The following is a 24,763-nucleotide window of genomic DNA, read 5'->3' as shown; positions in this document are numbered from 1 at the left end:
TCAAAAGGTAAAAAAGGAATTTGATTTCCAACCACATGCCATACATCATTACCCTAGAGTTGCCGTGAAGCAGTAAAGTGTAAATAGCACATTTCTGCACCATCTTATGTTGCTTCACATTGTCAGAACTATACAAAGGGTCCTTTGTGTTAATAGAGAATTGGTTTGTAATTTGGGACTTGCCAGGTATATAAGAAAATCACATATCAAGAACAGCCTAAATGAGCTACACAAAACAATGACATTCTGTTTTTATTACAGGTAACATGCTGAATACAGCAGAGGCAATGAATTGTTCCTGATCATCATTTATAAAGAAAGCTCTAGTATAACCACAATGAGTGGTGACATAAGCAAACAACAGCAACTTGACAAAATGAAAAAAAGCTTCAGAAATTCTTTCTTGGAACAATGCTCTTGCATACTTTTTAAAGTGCAATTCAGTTGCCTAGGCAGCTCTGCAATATATCAGAGAATTAGGCAACAAATTTGTAACAGTTCTGTCATGCAAATATCTATAAACTTCTGAGCACTTGAAACAGTAACATCCATTGCATATTTGCACCACTCTCCATTTTAGCACCAATGGCAGAAAATTGTTGTAGACAGCACCTTGGCAAAACCACGGCAACATGCTAAGAACAAAAGACTTGTTAAAATAGACACAATTTTCTTGCTGTAGGACTTACCCCACTGTGATGTCAAATATGTTGCTTCCAACAGAACTGGATACAGCCATGTCCCCCAGACCTTTGCGTGCTACAATAACACTGGTAATAAGGTCAGGAATGGATGTGCCAGCAGCTAGAATAGTCAATCCCATGATTTCTTCACTAATACCAATGGTCTCTCCAACCTAAAAGCAAAAAAAAAAAGAAAAAAAATGTCCTGCAGTGAAGAAATGCTTTCTGCTGTAAACCTGTTTAACCAGGAATATTATCCTGGAGCTTGCCAACTAGCTTGGAGGATACAGGCAAGATTGGAGAATTACTCATTTTCACAGATTTCCACAAGTTTCAGGAGAAAGATAGGATTGTCAAATAGAACCAGTAGGTATTGACAAGCATTTGCTGATGGCTCTAATGTTACCAGAATGATGAAGTCCTGTGGTCAGGACAACCACAGCTCTCTGAACTACTTTCCATTTACTGAGTAGTGATTTACTTCATCCATGGTTGCAGCTCCTAAAATAAAGCACTACTCAGCATGATATAGATGATGGACTCTGATACTAAATGATCTCTCACAGTGCAAAACACAATGCAGGGCTTGTATTTTGTACCAGTATCACCTCCTTACCTGATGTGCCCACCAGACCATTAAGTAAGAAAAAAATGCAATCCAGCTGATAGAGCCAAAAAATGTGATAGGAAAAAATTTTCTTGAGCTCTGAAACAGAAACAGAGAGAAAGAGTTAATACCTATGTTGAAGGCTGACATGCTGTACTCTTATTTGCTTCTCAAAATGACAGTGGCCTCTCCTTTTTTCTGATCACCTGTTCTGACCAACTATTCTGATCATCATTAGGTGATCAAAAAAAATGTCAAGAATGGTAAGAAACTGACTCCCTACACTGCTATATACTTCCCTGTGCCTCATTCTTCCAACCGCTTCAGTTGTAGAATAACACCTCCTAAAAAATTTTATGATGAATGGCAAGTTTGGGGTTGTCATTTGTATCATATTCTGTTATGCCACAGTTTGGATATGTGTTTAGCTGAATGTTGGTTTGACTTCTAAATTTATTAATAACTTCATGCTTATTCAGAAAGAATGTTTTTAAATTGCTAAAACAGGTTCCCATACCTTTCATTCATACATCAATAACTTTGCGCAACACCTTTCACAGTCAGCATAACAAGGGCTGCCATGTGACAGAGCTAAAAAAATACACATTTAAAATTTATTAGGGCATTTACTTTTCATTGGAAAAAAACCACTTTCTGAATTAGAACAGAAGATACACTAAGCACATATTTGCCATGCTTTGTTTTGTAGAGAAGTCTGTTATAAAAACATGTAAAACACACTTCAAGGCCCTTCAATGAGTTAAAAAATCCATATAACACCAAAGTAACTTCATTTTCATTTTTAGTGTCTCCCTTAGTAATGTCAAACTTGGAATAGAAAGCATTCTTGCAGCCAATGAATGGGTTATTTACAGATTACTTATTTATTTTGGTTTCTGTTCTTTCCAGTCTTTTGCATCATCCATATTTCCTATTGGCTAGCTAGATCTATGTAACAAAAAGAGATCAAGTTAACTACTAAAGGACGGAAACATGACTGCAGTACTGTACCAGGCAATCACTGTCTAAACCAAATTAGTGTTTAAAATGAAATTTGTACTGTGAATGAATGCTACCAGTCTTGAATGAAACCACAATCTTTATGGACATCGACCTTCTGAACACAGATCCTCACCCCAGATGACTTCTGACATGCCACTAGCAGAGTCCTACAATTTTTCATGAATAACCAGTAGGACTGCTTGTGGAAGTTATACCACTTTGAATACTTGTTCCAGGACTACCTTTTCCTGTTAAATACTCCCTAAATCCACTTCCACTTTTTGCTCTGCAGGGTCCTCCAAGATTTTTGGGCAGTGCACCTTGCCTGTACCCCTCTCCACTGCAGGACATGACGCTGCTGCACCAGGAGACTCATTAGCCTGTGGGTCATTCCTAGGTGTTGTGGGAGCATACAGGACTGCAGGGCTTTCCCTGAACATGACTTTTGGAGAGAAAATACTATTTGGATTTTGCCAATTCAGCTTGCTCAAGCCATAACAAAGACCTCTTTTTTAGGGAGTTTATGGAGCTGCACAGCCAGCTTTTCTTGTATAACAGACACAAGAGGCATTTATATGGGATAGCCTCACGTTTAGGAACTGATCAGCATGGGTAGCTGTGGACTAAGAGGTGCTTAGTGAATTGGGCTAGCCATTAGAGCTGGTCATGTGGGGATGACACTGTCTTTTGTCAGCTGAACCAGAAAAGAGCGAGGCTGGTCTGCAGCTCATTGAAGTTGTGTAGACTTTCTGCTGATTACATGTAAATGGAATAAGATCAGGTCATTACTGATAGGGAAAAGGTAAAGTCAGCAATGGCAATTGTGCACACTCATCTACAAGATGCGACAATTTAAAAGGTTTGTATCTGCTCTAGCAGCAGGTGCAGCTGTAGGCTGTGCTACAGAACACTTACTCACTCCCTGTGGGCACTCTGCATAATGCTAAAGGCCCTCCTGAAAACTGAGCTCATAAACATTGACTAACGCAACCTGTACAATTCCACAATTGAATATACATAGGAACACATATTAAAGATGGTACAGATTTAACAACACTCCTGAACCCCCTCATACATAAATAACTTCTGTTGGAGTTAGAAAATCATTCCAGTAGGTGTTTTAAAGGCATTATGTTTAAATACAGGCGTAAATAGCCACAATGGCACCTGGAAACATCCTTTTTCATAGAAATTCCATTACTGTCACAAGCACTGTTTCTAGAACTGTCCAGGGCACTTTGGTTGATCTGCTTCTTAACTGCTTAATTCTTTACAGAGCAGTTAGTTTTTCAAAACAGAGTTCTAAATTTTTGTCAAATCAGAAAATCTGATGAGCTTCCAATATTTAAACCTACTCAGATGGACTTTTAAAACCAAAACTTTACATGCATTGGGGTATGGAAGACCTTAGTCTGAATAGGAACACGATTTGAAAGGAACACAAAGATGGCTGTTAAAATAGTGATCTGACACCAGTGGGAACAGAATGGAGTCTGGGAGGGATAAATTAATCTAAACAGCAATTTCCTTTTTTTAAACTTAATAGCTAGCACTTCTTTTTCACCATTCTTAGTAGCCAGCTCTCTCAACTGTCAAGATTTTTTGTCTTCCTGTAAATACTGGGATTTTCTGGCAACACATATGGTGAATGAGATGATGAAGTCATAAGCTAGTTGCAGCTGGTCACAAATTCTACACGGAGCACCTCATAGCAATGCAATTTGAATAATCACTATACAACACTCAAGATAGAAGCATACATTGTCTTATACAAAAGTAATACAGCAAGAGCTGTACTGGCCACTAATAGCTCTCTGTCAGTGTGATTATATATACCAAATGGTTCCTGCAAAACAAGGAGACGTTGCCTATCTGAGTCAGACACCCACAGAATTTGGATGGCTAAGAATTACAAGTCAGTAACTTTGCAGCATGTGTATTCCTAGCCTGTCTTAGCCAATCCTCTCCCAGTAAAATTACCTGATAAGCAGCAGTTCAAGACTAAGAGTACTTTAATAGGCGGAACAGTTTAATGACCTATCTTAAAAGGGGGAACATTTAAACTCCAAAAGGGCAAAATTTAAAGCTTGTAACTATTACAGGTGATGAAATCAAGAATGGACTCCATAGATGCTGCTATGTAATTTGCATATAGATGAAATTTTTAAAAAAAGCAGTAATGAGAGTGCTGATTCTTTTTCAGATGATGGATTTTATTTCCAGAGTATAATAATAATCATGCTTATTTTGTAATTAACGACAACATTTTTTAGAGATTGATCTCATTGCAGCTCCCTAGCTATTGGAAATCTAGGGAGCTGCCTATTCCAAGCATTTTCCTAGAAGAATTAGTCAGAGATGGCAGACAGCAATACTTCTGTCCACCTTTTCTTGTAGCTGTTGTGATGGTTGCCTTGTAAAGACAGAGAACCCCATTTATTACCAATTGGTTCTGTTGTGGTCATGGTAACAGACAAATGAGAAAAGTCATGGCTCATTCAGTTCATATACAATTTTCTTTTAACAAAAGAGAAAGAATTTTGTAGTTTCACTGTAGGTTGGTTGTATTGGTACTGTTCCTGTCTATTAGCAATCTTAACGACATTTTTCTTGGTACATTTCTGCATTGATTTCATGCCAGCGTCTGAAAAACAGGAGTTTGAGTAGCAAGAATAATCCAAGTACGAAGATTTTTCTTCTAAGAGCCTGATCCTGAAAGATAGTGAGTGCTTAGTAATTTGCAAAGTAATTGTCCTAATTTTAGCCAGTATTATTATCAACATCTTTACTTTACCTTTAACCTGAATGAATCATGTGTTTGTCTCATCCATAAATTTATCTGCATTGCAAGCTTTGATTTTCCTTTCATACTTGACAGTGCTTAAATCTGATTACTCAGAACCTCCTCCTGTAACTGGATCTGTGCAGGAACATCTTGTCCTTGTCCCCTTGGTAACAGTGCATCTCTGTATGGCAACAAGAGTTCATGTAAGTTGTACCTCTTCATTGGTAATGGGAATTTGCAGAGATACAATGAACTGCCCCATATGGGTCCAGTGACAGCAGGACTGGAGCCCCAGTAGCCATTTTTCTGGCCTATGAGACAAAGGGATGGACAGTGCAGTATGGCTATAACAAGAGAGATGTTGTTCAATGTCTGCCACTGACCCACTGGGCCACCTTGGTCATGTCATTTTCCTTTCAATCTGTCAATATCCCTTACTGCAGGAGGTGGACAGTTAGGTTTGTGGCCTTTACAGAGCCACTGGGGAAATAAGCTATTAGTACAGGAAAAATACCTGTTATTAAACAAAAAGTCAGGTACAAAATTCCCCAAGGGCACACCTACCTCTGGTGTACTGCCAGCAACATTATTGATGTTATGGTAAGGATTTTAATATATACTGGCTTAATGTGAGCAGGTATTATTAAGGCACTAAACACAAATTAAAACATGTCAGCTACTGAAACAACTGAGAGTTAGCTGAACTAATGCATAACCTACTCTAAGTATATAAAAATCTGCATATCTGTACACCAGAGTATAATAAAGCAGCAAGGATTTTGCTAACTTTATAACCAGAGACCTTGGATAAGAAATAATTTTTCTAGAGCTTCTGGGTCTCATGGAGCTAGATATAGCTTGGTATAGTACAAGTAAATGCAGTCAAACCATCTCCATTATGTGGAGATAAAATATACTGTAGAAAAGAGACTCTAGGAGGAAAGGAGAACTCATTTTTCATAAGTGGACACCCACAGAGGATGTCAAAGGCTCCATATGGTCTCTCAAATCAGTATATAGCACACAAGTGTTCATTTTATATATCCACATGCTAATCTGAGCATCCTGATGCAGAATTTGGTTTCCTGACTAAAATTACCACACTGGCAAATCAAGCCCCTGAGGGTAGGCCTACCTACAAAATCTACTTAAGTGTTATTTTAGGTTTGTTTTAACTTTTGCCTCATGGATTTCATGGAAAGTTATTTTCTGATGCACATGCTGAGCTGTGATATTGGGTTTTGTTGTTGTTAGGAAGGGAATAGCAGGGATGGCACCTGGGCATAAGTGAAAATATTTGAGAGTCCAACACACCAATGAAGTGTCCTTGAAAAGTTAGACAGTTTATGCAACCATCTGGTTACTTCTTTGACAGCAATGTTCAAAGCAAGCAGCTTATCACACTGATACAGCCCATTACCTCTTCTGTTATTACTACATGTAATAAAAAACTATATTTCTTTTACTTCTGTATAAAAAGCTACTCCTTTCAGTGAATGAAATTTAAAAACTCTGTTGCCCATTGACATATCTGGCGTATACAACTGTGCTTATATTTTGTGTTACGGCAGGGTATTTTAGCTGTAGGATGTCAGCATGCCAGTTCTGTTATGAGTAATACTAGTGTTAATAATCACACCCATCACACAGTTGCACACAACTTCTTGAGATATTTGCTTTCCAAAACCATTATTGTAACAACTGTTCTCATTTGTACAGTACAGAATATTGGATAAGGCTAAATGTCTATTGATGTTAACTCCAGATTTTCAAAATTCAAAATAATGCACGTACTTATTTCTTAGCAGTACTTTCTTATTTGGGGCCAAACTATGAAAAAAAATTACAGGGATGATTCTGAATGATAAGAGGAGGGCATAAATAAAGAAATAAGCAATCTTGAAATTCATGTAGTATGTTCTCTGTGTTATCAAACAAAACATGTTTACCAGAGTTGTTTGAAAACTTCAAGAAAGAAAGCTTAAAGATTGGAAGGGAAAATGTCAGTTTATATCCTTTGAGAAACCTTTATCTAAAAACAAATCAGAGGTCTATTTTAGCTTGTTTCTTGCACTGAATTGCAGTTTTTCAGTGTGTGTGAGGAGGAAAAAAGAATTCAGGGTGTTGATTTATAACCTTATAAGCTATGCATTCCCCTCTTGCAGCAGTTTTAACTCTATTTTTGATCCAGAAAGGAAAAGAGATTTAAAAAGGATTTTTTCAGCTCTTGACTTTTTTCCTTTTACTTTCCATGAACCTCCCCAGTCAGGTCTATTTGTATATGTGAATATAAAAGTGATAAGACCTGATAACTTGTCACAAAAAGTCATTTGTATTAATAATCAGTCTTACATTACTTCAAGCTGTGTTTGGGACAAAACTAGCAAGTATTTTGCACATGGATGGACTTATGGATCTTGTTCTAGTATGAAAATTAAAAGATGACAAGTAGAAGACAAAGGTCTAGTAGAACATGCATTTAAGAGAAATGCATATCATTATTTTTGAATCACAGAGAAAATTTAGACAGTCTAAAATCTTTCCAGTCATACGCTTTAGGGCACTGCAGATTACAGACTTCCTCAGCACTTATGTGATATTCAGTGGAGATCTAGAAACGCAGATTTGAAGGCCCTGAAGAAGTATTAAGAGCTTTCACTTTGTGTCATAAAATATCAGTGAATACAAAGAGCAATCTTTATAGAGCTGTTACCAACCAGTTGCCCATAAGCACACAATTGAAGATTTGAAGACTGATGTGTGACCTCTTCTTCAAAAAAGAAAATATTAAACAAAATCATTAGCCCTATTTTTACATAAATCCATTACAGTACTTTTTTGGCACTTAGCTAAAGAGCCACCCTGTTGTGCAGAACACACTGACTTACAACAACAGTTACTTACAGGTTTTCTGACATCCGGGAGAGAAGCCCACAGTGGAAAAACAATGGGTAGCACAAGAAGGTAGGTGAGCTGCTTGCGTGGGCTGTCAGGCCAGGCCAGGCTGAGAGGCTGGTCCTCATCCTCTTCATTCTGTAAGAAAAGCTGCAGTGAGCAGAATACTGAAATGGGTGAATGAGGTTATGGATTCTTTAAAGAGGAGTCCTGAGGACTGTGCTGTGTTTCAGCAAGAACCCATGGGGCCTGAAAACATTCCATTAACACCGCACCTACCTAACAACATTAGCTAGTACAGAGTAAAAAGATTTTGGCCAGACTATGAGATACCCCTGCAGCACAGGCTGCCTGAGCACATTCGTCTGTGGCTATGCTGACAGTGATGCTGGTCCCTTGGGATGCATGGAGCAGAGTTGTGCCTTCTCCCTGGAGGGGAATCTTGTGCCTCTGATATGTGTTCCCACAGGCTCTCCTTTGGGATGTGGCCTAGTCTAGTCAGGGGTCAAAACTGGTCTGGACTGCATCAAGCCTGGCAACATACAGACAGAGATAGAGACAGACATAGAGATAGAGACAGCGATAGAGACAGAGATAATGTATGTGCGTGTGTGTGTACACAAATATATGCACATAAATACATATATATGTGCATATATATGTAAATATATATCTTTTTAAGCTTTTGTGAGTAACTTTAAAAGTTATTATTATTAGAGAGAGAGAGAGAGAGATATTTATTTTCTTGTCCATAGGACCACAGGGTACTTCAGGCTGGCAGGGACCTTGGGAGCTCCACTGCTCAGCTGAGGGGGTCAGACCAGGCTGGCTCAGCACTCTGCCTAGCCAAGCTGTGGAACCATCAAGGATGGAGATGACCCAACCTCCCTGGGCCCCAGCTCCACTGCCGGGCTGTCCTCATGGGCAATCTCTTATTTCCAGCTTGAGCCTCTCATGTTTAGCCCAGCCACAACACAGCAGTTTTCTTAACAACTTGGTACTAAAGCTAAAGGGAAGACATTCCTCTCTTATTTGTGTAGCTGATCTTCACATCAATCTCTAGTCTCCTTTTATGTGTATGCTGTTCAGTTCTCATCTCCATTACAGAGCAGGTGTAGAGGGACCTTCTCCCATGACAGAAAACCTTTTGGCTGCCACACACTTCTCTTTCCTTAGACTGCTTCTGCTAACAAAATGGAGCCCTTTTAGACTGCCACAGAAAGAAAGCAAAGTGAGCATGATTTAGTCTTTTGGGTGTATGTATTAAAATAACTTTTTAACTTTTATCATAGGTAGGCAATCACTCCAGAATTGCACATGGATCTAACTTATACCACAGAATAAGGCAACAGAAAGAAATGGCCTAAACGGTTCTTTCACATATATGTGTGTAATGCAAACCCTGTTAAGCTTGTGGAAAAATTTCTAGAGAGCTCAGTGAAAGCTAAAGAAGTCCAAAAAAGAGTACGTGGTGAAAACTGTGTTTGAGAGCATGAGAGGTATACAACTACTTCTTCATGTAGTGTTCTTCTTTTCTTCTTTTGCAAAAAGATAATAATTGAGATTTCAGTCCTCTCTGCAGTGTGCAAGTTACCCCTCCCATAGATTTATAATACAGGTTTCTTGTTAGTTATTGCCCTGTCTTAAGATCACTTAAATACACCTTATGACAATGCTATAAGAAGCAGTCGTCTGAATGATCACATCAGTTATTTTTTTCTAAGCAAAAGAGTTACTGATGAAATGTCAGCATATGTTGGTATTGTTCAAAATATTTTCTACTTACTGCTAATTTCAACTGAATAACTGGTCTTTATTATTCTACTATTATGAACTCCTGAATTGTTCAACTACTCAGTTACCTGAACTGATCAGTACCTACACAAGTAAGTCCAACTATTAGCTCAGGCTCTTCCATCATGACAGTATCACCTGACACCAATGGACTGGAAGCAAATCCCTATTTACCTCTTGACACATTGACAGGCTGCAGCTACTTTCACAGTTATGTCAGAAGACAGTATTTTGTTAACCCCTACACTTTGTGAAACTCCCAAGTTGCATGATTGTAGGACAACAGTAAAGTGAACAGGTTATATAATAGTTTAAGATTTTAAAACGTACATAGGCACAATTTGCCACACTCCACACAGTACTTATGGGGCTCCTAAGCAACTAAGAGGCTAGCTTTTGCCTTTAGCTTTCAGCTCTTTACCAAAGTGGGCAGATGATCTGTACTTCACTGCTGCAATTTATTGAAGTCTGACTTTTGGGGGACTGGACTGGTGCAGGAGTTTGTGGGGCTACTTCCTAAAACCCAAATCCATCCCTTTTCCATTCTGGTAGATGCTCTTGGGGTGGGAAAATCAATCTGAGATGGACATTCAGCTTTGAAACATGATGACTGAGGTAAAATTTGAGCACAAAAGGACCAATTGAAGGGTTGCCTAGGTAACTTTTTCTGAGTGGCCTGTGTATAATTCAAGCAGCAGACTCAGCTGGAATAAAGCTCCATAAATGACTGCTTCATAAACAGCACTGAGTGACAAAGTACTTCCTGAATTGCCATCTTTAGAGATTAGGCATGATTAACAACTGTATTTAATCACAACAAAAGCTTTACATTAGTCTGAGTTTGCACAAGAGTCTGCAAAATGTATGGAAATGAATGCTTAAGTTGGTTCATGCAGTACTGTACCAGTACACACTGTACTTCAGCACTGGGCCTTATTCTGGTCTCATGGCTGTGTCAAACAGCATTGGGCCAGCATGAGCACACAGGCAACATGAGTGGCTCTAGCAAAGGACCACAAAGAATTACATATGGAGATTGCCAGATGTCTCCTGGGAAACCTTGATCCATCCATTTGAGATCTTTTCACCTTCAGGTTGTACAGCCTCATCCTTCTCACCAAGAAAACTATTCCCAAATTCCCAAATTCCCAAATCCCAAATTTGGCTCAAGCCAAACTTGAGCTCACAGTGCAGTGGGACAAAACCTTTTTTCTCACTTGTTTAACTCCAGGATGCATTACAGATGCTACAGGCTAGGTCTCCATTTCCTATTTTGTAAACTGGAATCAGCATCTGATTTTCAAATGCTGACCTTCCAAAAATCAGTGGAAGTAAGGAAGTTCAACGTATTTGTAAATCTAGCTTCCATGAATTTCAAAGCAATGCTGAACTATCCTCTGAGGTTGAAGACATGAAAGGGAAATAATTTTGGCAGCTATAAAACCACGCAAATGTGAGCATCATGCTCTGGACTAAGCGGCAGTGATATAAAATGACTCAGCACAGATTTATGGCAGAGATTGCGTGCACTGTCTGTGGCTCCAGCCTATCTGCAATGTACATACTGAATATGCATTCTCACAGTTTGTACAAAGTAATACTGAAACCACAGTTTTGACTTATTTTAGTCTGCATAATGAAAACTCAGTACGTGCAATGTTCAGTATGATTCTCTTCTGCAATGCTAAAAAAACACAATGATAACATGACATACACACTGGAATTCAGTTTCCTAAACACACATATGGTGGTGACATTTTAGTTACCTTCTGGTGTCTCACTTGACCTCCACATGCTGCATCAGAAGTGGAGAATATTCTGCTCATTTATGACATACCTGCCACCACTGTGCAAAAATCTCCATTCCTCTAGGCCAGCTCAGGTGGTACTACGTACCCATCTATATGCAAATGAGTACCACCCTAAAACTCATTCCCTGCTATAACTCTGTAGCTAATTAGTATTAAAGATACTAGAGTGAACATATGGGAAACCTGCATTAGTTGACATTATGAACTCTGATGATAATCCAGTATCTATTCAGTTTCATGTGAACCTAAATTTAACTGCTGTCACAAAAACACAGGTCATACTATAGTCAAGTAAAACCTGAAGCTGTACAATCATGGTTCTTCTTCATTTTCAAGTCCATTTTGGTGACTTTTCTGAAAGGATTGTCCAGAATATGCTAATGAACATAGAAATGAACACTTTATTTATATTATTACAAATAACATTAATTCTAAGTGTTCTAGATAGTCATTAAACACATTAATACTGTTCCTGGCAGAAATGACTAGCACCAATATCACTTTCTCTTATGATCATGATCATCTGAAGACCTTTTCCCTGGCTGCATGAAAAGTTGATGTCTGGTAAGTAATATGTGATTTGGAGGTGGGAGAGGATAAAGTAGTATAAAATCTCTACAGATTTTTAAAATATAGTAAGACTGACTGGACTAAGAAGATAGAAACAGCCATATTAAGCAAGACCAAAGGCCTATTTACACTAGTATGTTGCTTCTGGCAATGGTCAGACATGGGCACTCAGGGAAGAAGTATTGGAATGTGGCATATTTTTTAATCTTCCACAAATTCATACAATCATAGAATCATTTAGGTTGGAAAAGACCCTTAAGATCATCAAGTTCAACCGTAAACCTAACACTGCCAAATCCACCACTAAACCATGTCCCTAAGAGCCACGTGTACACGTCTTTTAAACATCTCCAGGGATGGTCACTCTAGCACTTCCCTGGGCAGCCTGTTCCGATGCCTGACAACCCTTTCGGTGAAGACATTTTTCCTAATAGCCAATCTAAACCTCCTCTGCTGCATCTTGAGGCCATTTCCTCTTGTCCTATCACTTGCTACTTGGGAGAAGAGACCAACACCCACCTCGCTACAACCTCCTTTCAGGTAGATGTAGAGAGCGATAAGGTCTCTCCTCAGCCCCCTTTTCTCCAGACTAAACAACCCCATTTCCCTCAGCTGCTCCTCATAAGACTTGTTCTCTAGACCCTTCACCAGCTTCATTGCTCTTCTTTGGACATGCTCCAGCACCTCAATGTCTTTCTTGTAGTGAGGGGCCCAAAACTGAACACAGTGCCTCACCAGTGCCAAGTACAGGGCAATGATCACTTGCCTAGTCCTGCTGGCCACACTATTTCTGATACAGGCCAGGATGCGATTGGCCTTCTTGGCCACCTGGGCACACTGCTGGCTCATATTCAGTCAGCTGTCAACCAACACCCCCACGTCCTTTTTCTCCAGGCAGCTTTCCAGCCACTCTTCCCCAAGCCTATAGTGTTGCATGAGGGTGTTATGACCCAAGTACATGACCCAGCATGTAGCTTTTTTAAACTTCATACAACTGGCCTTGGTCCATCAATCCAGCCTGTTCAGATCCCTCTGTAGAGCCTTCCTACCCTCAAGCAGATCAACACTCTCACCCAATTTGGTGTTGTCTACAAACTTACTGAGGGTGCACTCGATCCCCTCATCCAGATCATTGATAAAGATACTGAACAGAACTGGCCTCAGTACTGAGCCCTGGTGAACATGACTTGTGACTGGCTGCCAACTGGATTTAACTCAATTCACCACAACTCTTTGGGCCCAGCCATGCAGCCAGTTTTTTACTCAGCGAAGAGTTCACCCATCCAAGCCATGAGCAGCCAGTTTCTCCGGGAGAATGGTGTAGGAAACAGTATCAAAGACTTTACTAATATCCAGGTAAACAACATCCACAGCCTTTCCCTCATCCACTAAATAGATCACCTTGTCATAGAAGGAGATCAGGTTAGTCAAGCAGGACCTGCCTTTCATACACCAATGGTGACTGGGCCTGATCCCCTGGTTGTCCTGTACATGCCATGTGACGGCACTCAAGATAATCTGCTCCATAACCTTCCCTGGCACTGAGGTCAGGCTGACAGGCCTGTAGTTCCCCAGATCCTCCTCCTGGCCCTTCTTGTACATAGGCGTCACATTTGCTAAACTCCAGTCAACTGGGACCTTCCTGGTTAGTCAGGACTGCTGAATAAATGACGGAAAGTGGCTTGGTGAGCCCTTCTGCCAGCTTCCTCAGTACCCTTGGGTGGATCCCATCTGGCCCCATAGACTTGTGTGTGTCTAAGTGGTGTAGCAGGTTGCTAACCATTTCACATTGGACTATGGGGACTTCATTCTGCTCCCCATCCCTGTCTTCCAGCTCAGTGGGCTGGATGCCCTGAGAACTGGTCTTACTATTAAAGACTGAGGCAAAGAAGGCATTAAGTACCTCAGCCTTTCCCCCATCCTTTGCCACTATGTTTCCCCCCAAATCCAATAAAGGATGGACATTCTCCTTAGCCCTCCCTTTGTAGGGAATGTATTTATAGAAACATTTTTTATTGCCTTTTACTGCAGTAGACAAATTAAATTCTAGTTAGGCTTTGGATCTTCTAATTTTCTCCCTGCATAACATCATGACATCCTTGTAGTCCTCCTGAGTGGCCTGCCTCTTCTTCCAAAGGTCATAAACTCTTTTTTTTCCTGAGTTCCAGTCAAAGCTCTATGTTCCTTCAGGCTGGTGGTCTTCCCTGCTGGCTCGTCTTTTGGCACATGGGGACAGCTTGCTCCTGCACCTTTAAGATTTCCTTCTTGAAGAATGTCCTGCCTTCCTGGACTCCTTTGCCCTTCAGGACTGCCTCCCAAGGGACTTTGTCAACCGGGCCCCTAAAGAGGCCAAAGTCTGCCCTCCGGACATCCAAGGTAGCAGTTCTGCTGACCCCCCTCCTTACTTCTCCAAGAATTGAAAACTCTTATAATTTTGTGGTCGCTAGGCCCAAGACAGCCTCCAAACTCCAACCACTGCATCATCCACAAGTCCTCCTCTGTTCGCAAATAGCAGGTCCAGCGGGATGTCTGCCCTAGTTGGTTACTCACCCACTGTATCAGGGAGTTATCTTCTACACACTCCAGGAACCTCCTAGACGGTTTCCTCTTTGCTGCATTGTATTTCCAGCAGACATGTGATAAGCTGAAGCTGCCCATGAGAACAAGGGCTAGCAATTGTAAGACTTCTCCCAGCTGCTTATAGAATATTTCATCTGTCTCTTCATCCTGGTTGGGTGGTCTGTAACAGAGACCATGATCTCTGCCTTATTGGCTTTTCCCTTGATTCTTACCCATAAACACTCGACCCTTTCATCACCATCATCAAGCTCCAGACAGTCAAAACACTTCCTAACATACAGGGCCACCCCACAGCCTCTTCTTCCTTGCCTATCCCTTCTGAAGAGTTTATAGCTATCCATTGCAGCATTCCAGTTGTCATCCCACCATTTTTCCATGATTGCAATTACATCATAGTTTTCCTGCTGCACAATGGCTTCCAACTTGTTTGTTGCCCATGCTGCATGCACTGGTGTAGATGCACTTCAGTTGGGCTATTGATCCTGCCACCTTTCTGGGAGGAGAAGCCCTAATTCCTATGTGACTGTTCCCAGGTGCTTCAGTGGTTTCTAATGCATTGACAACCCTTACATCTTTGATGCTGTGTGGATCTCCACCCCCACCTCCACTGAGATGGCTGTGGTGCTGTGTGCATTAGTACAGGGACATTTCAAATGTCCTCCAGTGTACTCAGCACATTGTGGAGTAGACTGAAGGACCTTGTTAGCACACTGTCCATCCCTCAAACGTTGGTGTGCCAACCCCAGGCTTATCTCTAGTGAGCCTGGTTTTATCCCTTTCCTCCTTCAAATCTAGTTTAAAGCTCTTTCAATGAGCCCAGCTAACTCCTGGGCAAAGATCCTTTTCCCCCTTTGAGACAGGTATACCATGTCTATTGACAGCAGGCCTGGTGTCATGTAGACCAACCCATGATCAAAACCCACAACATTCTGCCAGTGACACCAGTCTCAGAGCCAGTTATTGATCTGCTGGGTCTTCCTGTTTCTTCCCTCATCATTTCTTGAAGTGGAAGGATAAAGGAGAAAACTACTTTTGCTACTGATCCCTTAATCGGTCATTAAAGGTTTAGATGTAAGCTGCATTAGATCTTCATACATAATAGTCATTAATGTGTTTCTATGAAATTCTCATTAGCTGTCATAATTCTTTCCAGTCTTTTATTTATTGTATCCTCATTTTTTCTTGCTTGGGACTGTCTTTTTGTTACATATACATTTGCAGTGCTGAATATCACATGTATACTCACGCCTAGATGGGATGGATGTAGTACCCTAGTACATATTAATCAATAATTATAACCAAATTAATTCTCTAATAGGAAAATGCTCCCTTTGCATATTCTACCAGGGTTAATGAGGTACATCTTTAAACTACAAAAAATACAGTTATGATACCATATTTTCAAAAAATAAGATTAGAAATGTTGTTTCGCTCTGTGTTCTCTTTTATACATCTGTAACAAATATTCTTTTCTTGTAAACCAATCTATGCATATTCATAACCCTCTTCTTGCTACTTCAGTTCTTCTATGTAACTCATTACAAACAATGAAAAAGGTACCAAATCTCTGGATGCTCCATCCTTCACAAGTTCTTCATCCAAGAACTTCTATCTAATATTTGTCTGTAATCCACAGAAACCTCTTAGTGGTTTGCTCAGGACTGGTCAGACAACTTTTCCCAGTCTCCCAAGAAAATTCTTCCAAACAGAGGAAACGATGGTGTGTTTCACATTATATAAACAATATAAACATATGGTGACATTTTGTCAATAACTCTTTTGTTTATAAACAACAGCTTATAGCAAACTCCATCTGCCAAAGTCACAATGTAGTCACTACTTCTAGCAAACATCAGAAAATCATCTCAATGGATGTTTATGCTCATGTGATCTTAGGAAAAACAGTTGTTTTTCTGGCACAACATCAAACTACATTTTTATACCTGTTTCCTGACAGTAGGACAAAATGGAAAACAATTACAATGACCCACCTCAAACTTAGCTGCAATACTGAATCTGCCACTATTTACCAACTAGTCTGTATTGTGTAACAGCTACAGCATATGAATTATATTCTGAGGGTTATTCTGTTAGCCCAACTCAGCTGAAGAGCTGAGCTATAAATTCTCATGGTTGTACATTTCTTGTGCATTTTGATTTCTGATATCATTAGTCAATACAGAATTAGCATTAGGACTCCAGAGGAAAGAAAACTGCAGATAGGAACTATCTGCAGCTCAATTTGCTTATGCTAAAGTACAGATATTGTACCATCTATAAAAAGGCAATTTATTTCTTTGCCTGATAGTGCTGCAAAAGACTGCTGAGCTTTTTTTTTTTCTCGGAAATGAAGAGCTCTGTACAACCCAACTTCTCACAGTGAGTGCATCAAGAAAAAATTATGATGTCTGAAAATGTTGCCTGTCTCAGAGGTAAGTACTGATTTTAAGAACTGAGACGGATTTTCTTCTTTAGAATAGCAAATCTCACATTAATTTATTTCACTAGAAAGGCAGAGGACAAAGGCAATTGGAGCCCTACTATGAACAGCCTCAAGTCTCTGCTTTCTGTTTCTTGTCTGTAACTTGAATCGCGCATTTATCTTGTCCTACCTCTCATCCGGAAAAAAAGTATGTGAAAGAAGGTGAGATAGTAAGCCAGTACAGTAGTATGCAATTTCTATGGGTAGTTAAGACAGAACGCAATGTCTTTCCTCATGAATTCTTGAGTAAAATTCAAGCAGGGAGTAAAATTAAATCCCTGAGCTTTCAGAATGCATTCTGTATATATGGATACGCTTCTTAGGGCAGCTAATTTGTATTAACCCTCTCTGCACTGTGAACTCACTGGGAAGAGCTACCTTTGTGGTGGAGCCTATGTGAAGGAGTGAGGCTCAAGTAGGTATTTGCTCCAGATGCTGCTATTACTGCTTATATCCTCCTGGGCTTTTACACAAATACCTGAAAGCAGAGCTCCTGGAGCTTATATGCAGTTTTTTATGCCCATGTTACTGCCAGCATTCTTCAGGCAATTTGAAAAGAAATACTCAGAATGTAATAGTCAAAACTGCAGTCAGCCCACCAGGAGAAGTAACTGCTATGGTGTGATGGAGATACATCTGAAAAATAAGCCTTTGTCTTCATGCTGTTTTTCACTGTCCTAGTTTTCAAGTAAGGCAAACTGGTATACAGCAGAAGAAAATGTGGAATAGGCAACTGAGAAGCCTTGGGAAAATAAAGATCAATCCCTTTTGATGGCAGTGCCATTCTCATTAATTTACAAAGAGCTATACAGGCAAACAAGACGCAGGCATTTACTTTAGACTGAGTGTGGCAACTGAAAAAAAACGTTTGGGCTTTGGAAAATTTATTTTTAATGATCAATCAAACAAATCCCAGGGATGCTGGAATATATAATGGCCTTACAACAAAGGCTGGTCTAATCACCTCTACCCTCTTGCTATGAAACAGAAATATTTAATATAGCCCAGAATCATAGCCTGAGGCAGAGAACACAATGCTACTCAGATTCACATCATGCTAATTTGATGCAAACAGAGTGAGTACTCCAGGCCAGGGGAGATCTGTCCCCACCAGGGGCTCTGTCCTGAAACACAGCACACCGTGCTGCCGCTCTTTGGTGGGGAAGGCAAAACATGCTTTACCACACTGTTGCCCAGGTAAGCGGGTTACATCCAACGAAAACAATAAAGCATTTGTGGCATTTTCCTACAACATACAAGTTGCTGTATATTTTCATGGAAAAGTTATCTCTGACATGGTTGGCATGTAAACATTTTCCAGTGGGGTTTCCATGGAAACAGGTAAAAGTGTGTGTATGGGTATGTATGCGCGTGTGTATATGCGTGTGTGTGCATGTGTGTGTGTAGGTGGGAAGAAAAGGTGTTATCTTCAGATTGGAAGCTATTTTTAAGAAAGCCACAGGTTAAAACGTATATGACTGAACACAATCAAATGATTGTTAAGAAGGGGGGGCGGGGAGCAGGGACGACAATTTGACTTCTCAGAAGGATCATTTCTCTGAAGGGTACCCTATAAAACATTTAATGAGATAGTCAGTGTCCTTTTAGTCTTCCTTCATTTTCTCATACACTCTTGGTACCACTCTATGAAGTTTTATATAACAGCCTTCTCCTTTGTGTCAACCTGCTAAAGGTTAAGAGACAGAATGCTGTAAGTAGAACAAAATCCCCAAGGAAGATGCAATATCCAGCAGGAGGGAAAGCAATTTCTGGCTGCAAATGAAGCAGGAATGTCTTACAGACTTATGGTGGGAGGAGGTATTGTTCCCTGCTGTGCTGGTTAGGGGCTGGGAAGGAGACCATAGCCATCTGTCCTTCTCAGCTGAGGATCCTAGTTTTATCAAAGTGTAGGAGATCTGCTGCTCCTTACAGTGGGAGTGGGATTATATGAGTCTTAACTATCTGGGACAAATGACTGGGTTGCTGGGGACACTTTCTGGACAGCCTTTTTGAATTTCTGCAAGAAGCATCAGGACAGAGCTTATCTTGTTGCTGAAGAGCTTGGGCTAGCAAGAGGACAGATGAGGTTTCCTGCAGGAGAATAGAGTAAGAAGAATGGAGTTAAGGGCCTGGGAAAAAGGGAAAAGCAAGACAGTGGAGTTTGGATGAGACAAATGAAGAAATTAAAAGGAAAAAAAAAAGAAAAGGAAATAAAGTGAAATTCACCTAGTTCATGAAATCTTGTGAAAAGTCATTGACTGACAGTGTCTTCGACTCTGTCTTGTGTAGTGTTTGAGCCTTGTGCAATTGAAAAAGGAATGGAGGAAAGAATAAGAGTCTGGAAAAAAATATAAAGATGACCAAAAAAACCCTAAAGAAACCAGGAGAGATATAAGGAAAAACTAAATCATGGCATTTGGAGTATTATGCTCTTTTAAGAAGAAGTTTAATTTACAAATATATGAAAATTAAATTACAACATAAAAGCTATTTTTTTCCCCATTCTTGCAGTCTAGCCTGAGACCTTCCTTTCACAGCAGTACTTTGCTCAACATCGTACTTTTAAAAGAGTAGGGGTTTTATAAGATGGATTTTTTTGCATATTCTCTTTGTGCTAGTGGAACATACACATTTTAATGTACTTACTTTCAGACAATTCTAACTCCAATACAGAACTTCGTATTAGTAAAATGCTTGTGTATAGGGATTTAGACCCAGGCACCATAATCTGCACCAGTGAAAAGTAAGAAAAAACATGAATATGACTATGCTTGTTTTGCAAGAGGGAAAAGTATGAAGACCATAATGGAACTTGACAATGGAGGAGAAAGAATTAGATCCCTATGCATGTCTTCTGTATCCTCACTGTAAACACATTTAAGGAATACTTGATGACCTGTGTCATGGTTTAATCCCAGCCGGCAACCAAGCACCACGCAGCTGCTCACTCACCTCCCTCACAGTGAGATGGGGGAGAGAATCAGAAGGGTAAAAGTGAGAAAACTCATGGGCTGATAGAAAGACAATTTAATAGGTAAAGCAAAAGCTGTGCACACAAGCAAAGCAAAACAAGGAATTCATTCACCACATCCCATGGGCAGGCAGGTGTTCAGCCATCTCCAGGAAAGCAGGGCTCCATCACATATAATTGTTGCTTGGGAAGACAAACACCATAGCTCTGAACATCCCCCCCTTCCTTCTTCTTCCCCCAGCTTTACATGCTGAGCATGACGTCATATGGCATGGAATATCCCTCTGGTCAGTTGGGGTCAGCTGTCCCGGCTGTGTCCCCTCCCAAATTCTTGTGCCCCCCCAGCCTCCTTGCTGGGTGGGGTGAGAAGCAGAAAAGGCCTTGACTCTGTGTCAATGCTGCTCAGCAATAGCTAAAACATACCTGTATTATTGAACACTCTTTTGGTCACAGATCCAAAACATAGCCCCATACAGGCTACTATGAATAAAATTGACTCTAACCCAGCCAGAACTAGCACACCTGCTATGTGAGTACACCCATTTCCCAGCCCACGTTTTTTAGGACAACATTTTTCCTCCAAAGGCATATTTGCAGCTTGGTTCCTCAGGATGGATGGTGTCTTTAATTTTCTGAGTTCTAAATGACCATCACTGGGACATGGAGGCGCTAATGGTAAGTTTTCTTAAGAGATTTTCTAAACAGCACTTATGGATCACAAAACTGTATCTTTGGTCATATACAAAAGGAAAATTGGAGAGAAGCAACTTTATACTATATTTTCAAATTCTGACACTACAGCACTTCTTTTTGAATTGGAGTAAGGAAAAATCATGAAAAATTCAAGCCACTGGATTGAATGTTACTCACGGAACAGCAGAAAATTATGCTCTCAGTGAAAAATGGAGAATATTTGTTCACAAAAAGATCAAAATTCAAGACCATTTGTAGGTCAAGACTGAGCTGTAATGAGTTTGTTCTTGTTGCTCAGCTTTAATGAGTGAGTTTTTGAACGAGAAGGAGAAACGGTTGATGAGGACTGGCTGGCATACTATCCAGTGCCTTCAGTATTACTTCCCTGAACAGAGCTGCTCTTAGAACTGATACCATTGTGTCTGAAGATACGCTATTTCCTAGGGGTACATAGTGTCTGCACAAAGTTTAGAAAAGCTAGAAAGAAAGCTTGAGAGGGCAGTGACCGATTTCCCTTCCTCAAATTCTAATCTTCACCAAAGAAAAAGGTCACGTGAATGCTATGAATGTGATTCTGTCATTGCCTACACTTCTATAAATAAGGAGTAATCCTGTAAGTGTCCATGAAGTCAATATACAAAGCAGAAGGAAACTGAATAGCCCAGTCTTAGCTTTAGAGCGGCGCCACAGCTTGGGTACGTGTATCAGGAAGCTGTGAACAAAAAGCTAGGCAATACATTGAGGAAGGGGCCCTGTACAGTACAGAGTACGCAGTGAACCTCACAGCAAAGTAGGGTCCTAAGTATCACAGAGACTATTTATTTGTTACATGGATGAGTAGGCTATTTTTATTACAACTTTTCAAAAATTCCAACATATACTTTTAAATTACAAAATAGGTGCCAGTATATCAATAACTGAAGCAGCCTGATATAGCAGCAGCTGTCAGGTTATCACTGGAAGATGAAAAAATTAGAAACGCCCCTGGGGAGGAACCCAGTATGGGAATATCCAAAATGTTATTAGGAGATCGCTATTTTTTATCGTGACAGCAGACACCTAAAATCTTTTCTTTCAGACTGATGGAGCTAAATCTGCAGAATCACTCCTCCATCAGTTACAAACCTCCCTGCTTGCTCCATCTTGGCATTTGGATAAGGATAAATAATGTATCCCACCTCTGATACAGCACAATAGTTTTTCAGAATGTCCAAACCCTGCCTCACTGAAAGTTTAAAATGTCTAAAGGGAGATGAGAGGAAGACATTGTTGAGTAATGTATTCTTGCAATAGTTTTCCCTCCTTACACTGCAGTTGCTTGAAATTGAAACTATCGTCTTGAATGATGAGGCTGCCTGACCTTGCAGATTTCTGAACAAGCTTAGAAGCTGCTTCATTACAATGCAAAATGATAGCATATGGACATTGCTGTGGGATGTGATTGCTTAAGATTGCTTTTCTTTCATTGTTTTGACTGAACAATCTCAGTGGAAAAAAATCTTACAAAGCAAGACCAGTTTCCTTCTTAAGCTACTGAACTCTGTTGGAGTCTATTAGCGTTTTCACACATCCCACAGACTGATTTACATACACCTTAACAGGTTACACCAGGCTATGTCATCCCTTATTGACCTTTGAGAACAGAAGTCTAAAAGCCACTCTGCTTTGGATTTTGGTTTTGGTTTTTTTTTCTGAAGTAAAAAATAGTCTAAAGACCTATTTCACTGCAATGATAAGGTTGGACTGTCAGAACAGGATCCAAATGGATCTGAAAATTGATCTTTCCTTACCTTAAAATGTTGAGCGTTGAAGTGCCGTGCTGAGATTTTTTATTACATAGATTCTACTCATCTCATTTATGTAAGAGTAATGCTTGTTGGGCTGACAAGGATCTTTAAGTAGCATGTCAGTCTGAACAACTTAGATTAACAGAAAATGTAATTTAATGTTCTCCTTTCCATGGGAGACTCATTATCATTACTGATCATTCAGGATATCAAAAACTACCCATCTCTTTTAGATCCTTGATTTGGATTCTCAATTTCTGTTCCCAGAGACAAAATTATCTGCAAACAGTGAAGAATTAAAGCTATCTGCCAATATTTGGTGCACTAACAAACCAGCTGGCCAGAATCATCTTGTCATTTCTCCACCTCCAGCTGTGTGAAGCAAACAGAATCTTCTCCAAAAGACTCACCCTACTATACATTGCAGTGTTTTTTCCCAGTCTTGCAGAAAAAATTCGATACCCTCTCCCTGTTATAAGTATGTTTCAGTATAAATTATGCTCCTTGTGAGAGATAATTGTGTTTAGGAAGCAGTCAACAGACATAAACACATTCTGTTACTTCTACACCACTTCTAATTTTTCTTGTGGCTTGCAGAACCTCTCAAGGAAATAATTTCACCTACAGTGATATTGCTCAGGTCATGAAAAAGGCAAGATGATCTCTTGGACTAACAATTTTGTTAAATGATAAATAAGTGAAAGCAACTAAAATATCAAAACCTAAACCTGGGATGAATCAAAACAAAACATGGCCATTGCCTTTTGTGCACGATTTTGCTGTATGTAAATGCGACACAGCTCATGCAATTTTAATAAGGGGAAGCTCATGTTATGGTATAGACCACTGCTCAGCCATCTCTTGCCTTTCTTGTGCAAGTACCTTTCTTCTGTCACTATAGCCTAAGGACAAAGCTAAGAAGTAAACTGTACAAACAAAACCATTATAAAAGCTTCTGTGTCAAGGATTACTTTTAACAAGACTTTCTATGCAGGTTTTGCTGTTTCAGTCTAAAAGAGCGGTGTGCAATTTTAGCAAAATCTATTCACCAGCAATTTTCCACTTGTTTGCTTGCTTGGGATGGAGGTGTTATTAACAAAATTTTAAAAAAATTAAAAGATATTAAAAAAGGGCCTGGCAGGGCCAATTTTTTCAGTCAGCTACTCTTGAGAATTACCACTTATTTAAGAAAGAAGCTAGCTCAACTGTATAGCTATTTCAGTAGCCACTGTGCAAGTTAGACACAGTTATGCACTTATTAATTATTTACAAAAGGTATATGTTAAAATAAATACATTTAAATGTTTAATTACTTCTTTTGCAAATTTTAACCATATGCAATAAGAAACATAGAAACATAGAAGAAACAAGAAACATAGAAACACTAGTATACTATATCTCCTTCAGCTTAATTTGTTTTTTGTATCAAGATAACAGAAGGCAAGATGGGGAAGAAGTTTGTGTATAACTCCTCTTTTAGAACTACTTTTAACTATCCCATGAAGCACAACATGACATGCTACCCTCTTAGGAGAACAGGTTTTGTGCAATGTGATGATCAGACAAGCAACTTCCATTAGCTACATTTAGGGCTGTGAACATCTTATCTGATAAGTAAAAATACATTTCCTAAAAGAATACATTCCAGACTACCATCTTACCTTACACTGAAGGGCAGGGGCACAAGAGAAGGGCTTTTATATATGGCAAACCACACACTGGGTTCAGTTGTAAATTAAGATTAAATATATTGTAGACAGTTCATATTAACAGCTTCTTGCTATTAAGATATATACTATCATTGAAAAGCCCAATCAAGCATGCAATATATTTACCAATATAAAAATAAAAAGAAGAATAAAAAAGACATTAACCTCTTCTTCAACGTTATGGGCGATTCCATTCTGCACTGGTCCTGAATCACTCGGTGGTGTTACTGCAACTTCCACTTTTGCACTTTTTTCTGTGGCATCATCCATAAATAAGAGTGCGAAAACAACAGAACAGTATATTAAGTAACAAATCTGTTAGTGAAACTGCTGTGATATATTCAGTCTGAGTAAATCATCAAATACTGAAGGTGGACCAACATCTGCCTTTAAG

At 39.7% G+C, this 24,763-nt stretch overlaps 1 protein-coding gene across 2 annotated transcripts in view; it reads right to left on the bottom strand.

Moving 5' to 3' along the window:
- The window catches only part of SLC24A2 (solute carrier family 24 (sodium/potassium/calcium exchanger), member 2), a 110,200-nt gene that overhangs the window by 1,672 nt on the left and 83,765 nt on the right, over positions 1–24,763 (bottom strand). For both annotated transcript variants that reach the window (XM_010564459.1, XM_010564458.1), the window contains 4 exons: positions 24,535–24,623; positions 7,982–8,110; positions 1,300–1,389; positions 690–856 (listed from right to left, as the gene is read on the bottom strand). In XM_010564459.1, the coding sequence (XP_010562761.1) occupies positions 690–856; positions 1,300–1,389; positions 7,982–8,110; positions 24,535–24,623 (475 nt within the window). The remainder of the gene's footprint in view (positions 1–689; positions 857–1,299; positions 1,390–7,981; positions 8,111–24,534; positions 24,624–24,763) is intronic.

Source organism: Haliaeetus leucocephalus, unplaced genomic scaffold (assembly GCF_000737465.1).
Source record: "Haliaeetus leucocephalus isolate CR32 unplaced genomic scaffold, Haliaeetus_leucocephalus-4.0 Scaffold180, whole genome shotgun sequence".
NCBI classification, from domain to species: domain Eukaryota; kingdom Metazoa; phylum Chordata; class Aves; order Accipitriformes; family Accipitridae; genus Haliaeetus; species Haliaeetus leucocephalus.
Note: the sequence above shows the minus strand (reverse complement) of the source record. Positions and strands in the feature narration are given on the sequence as shown.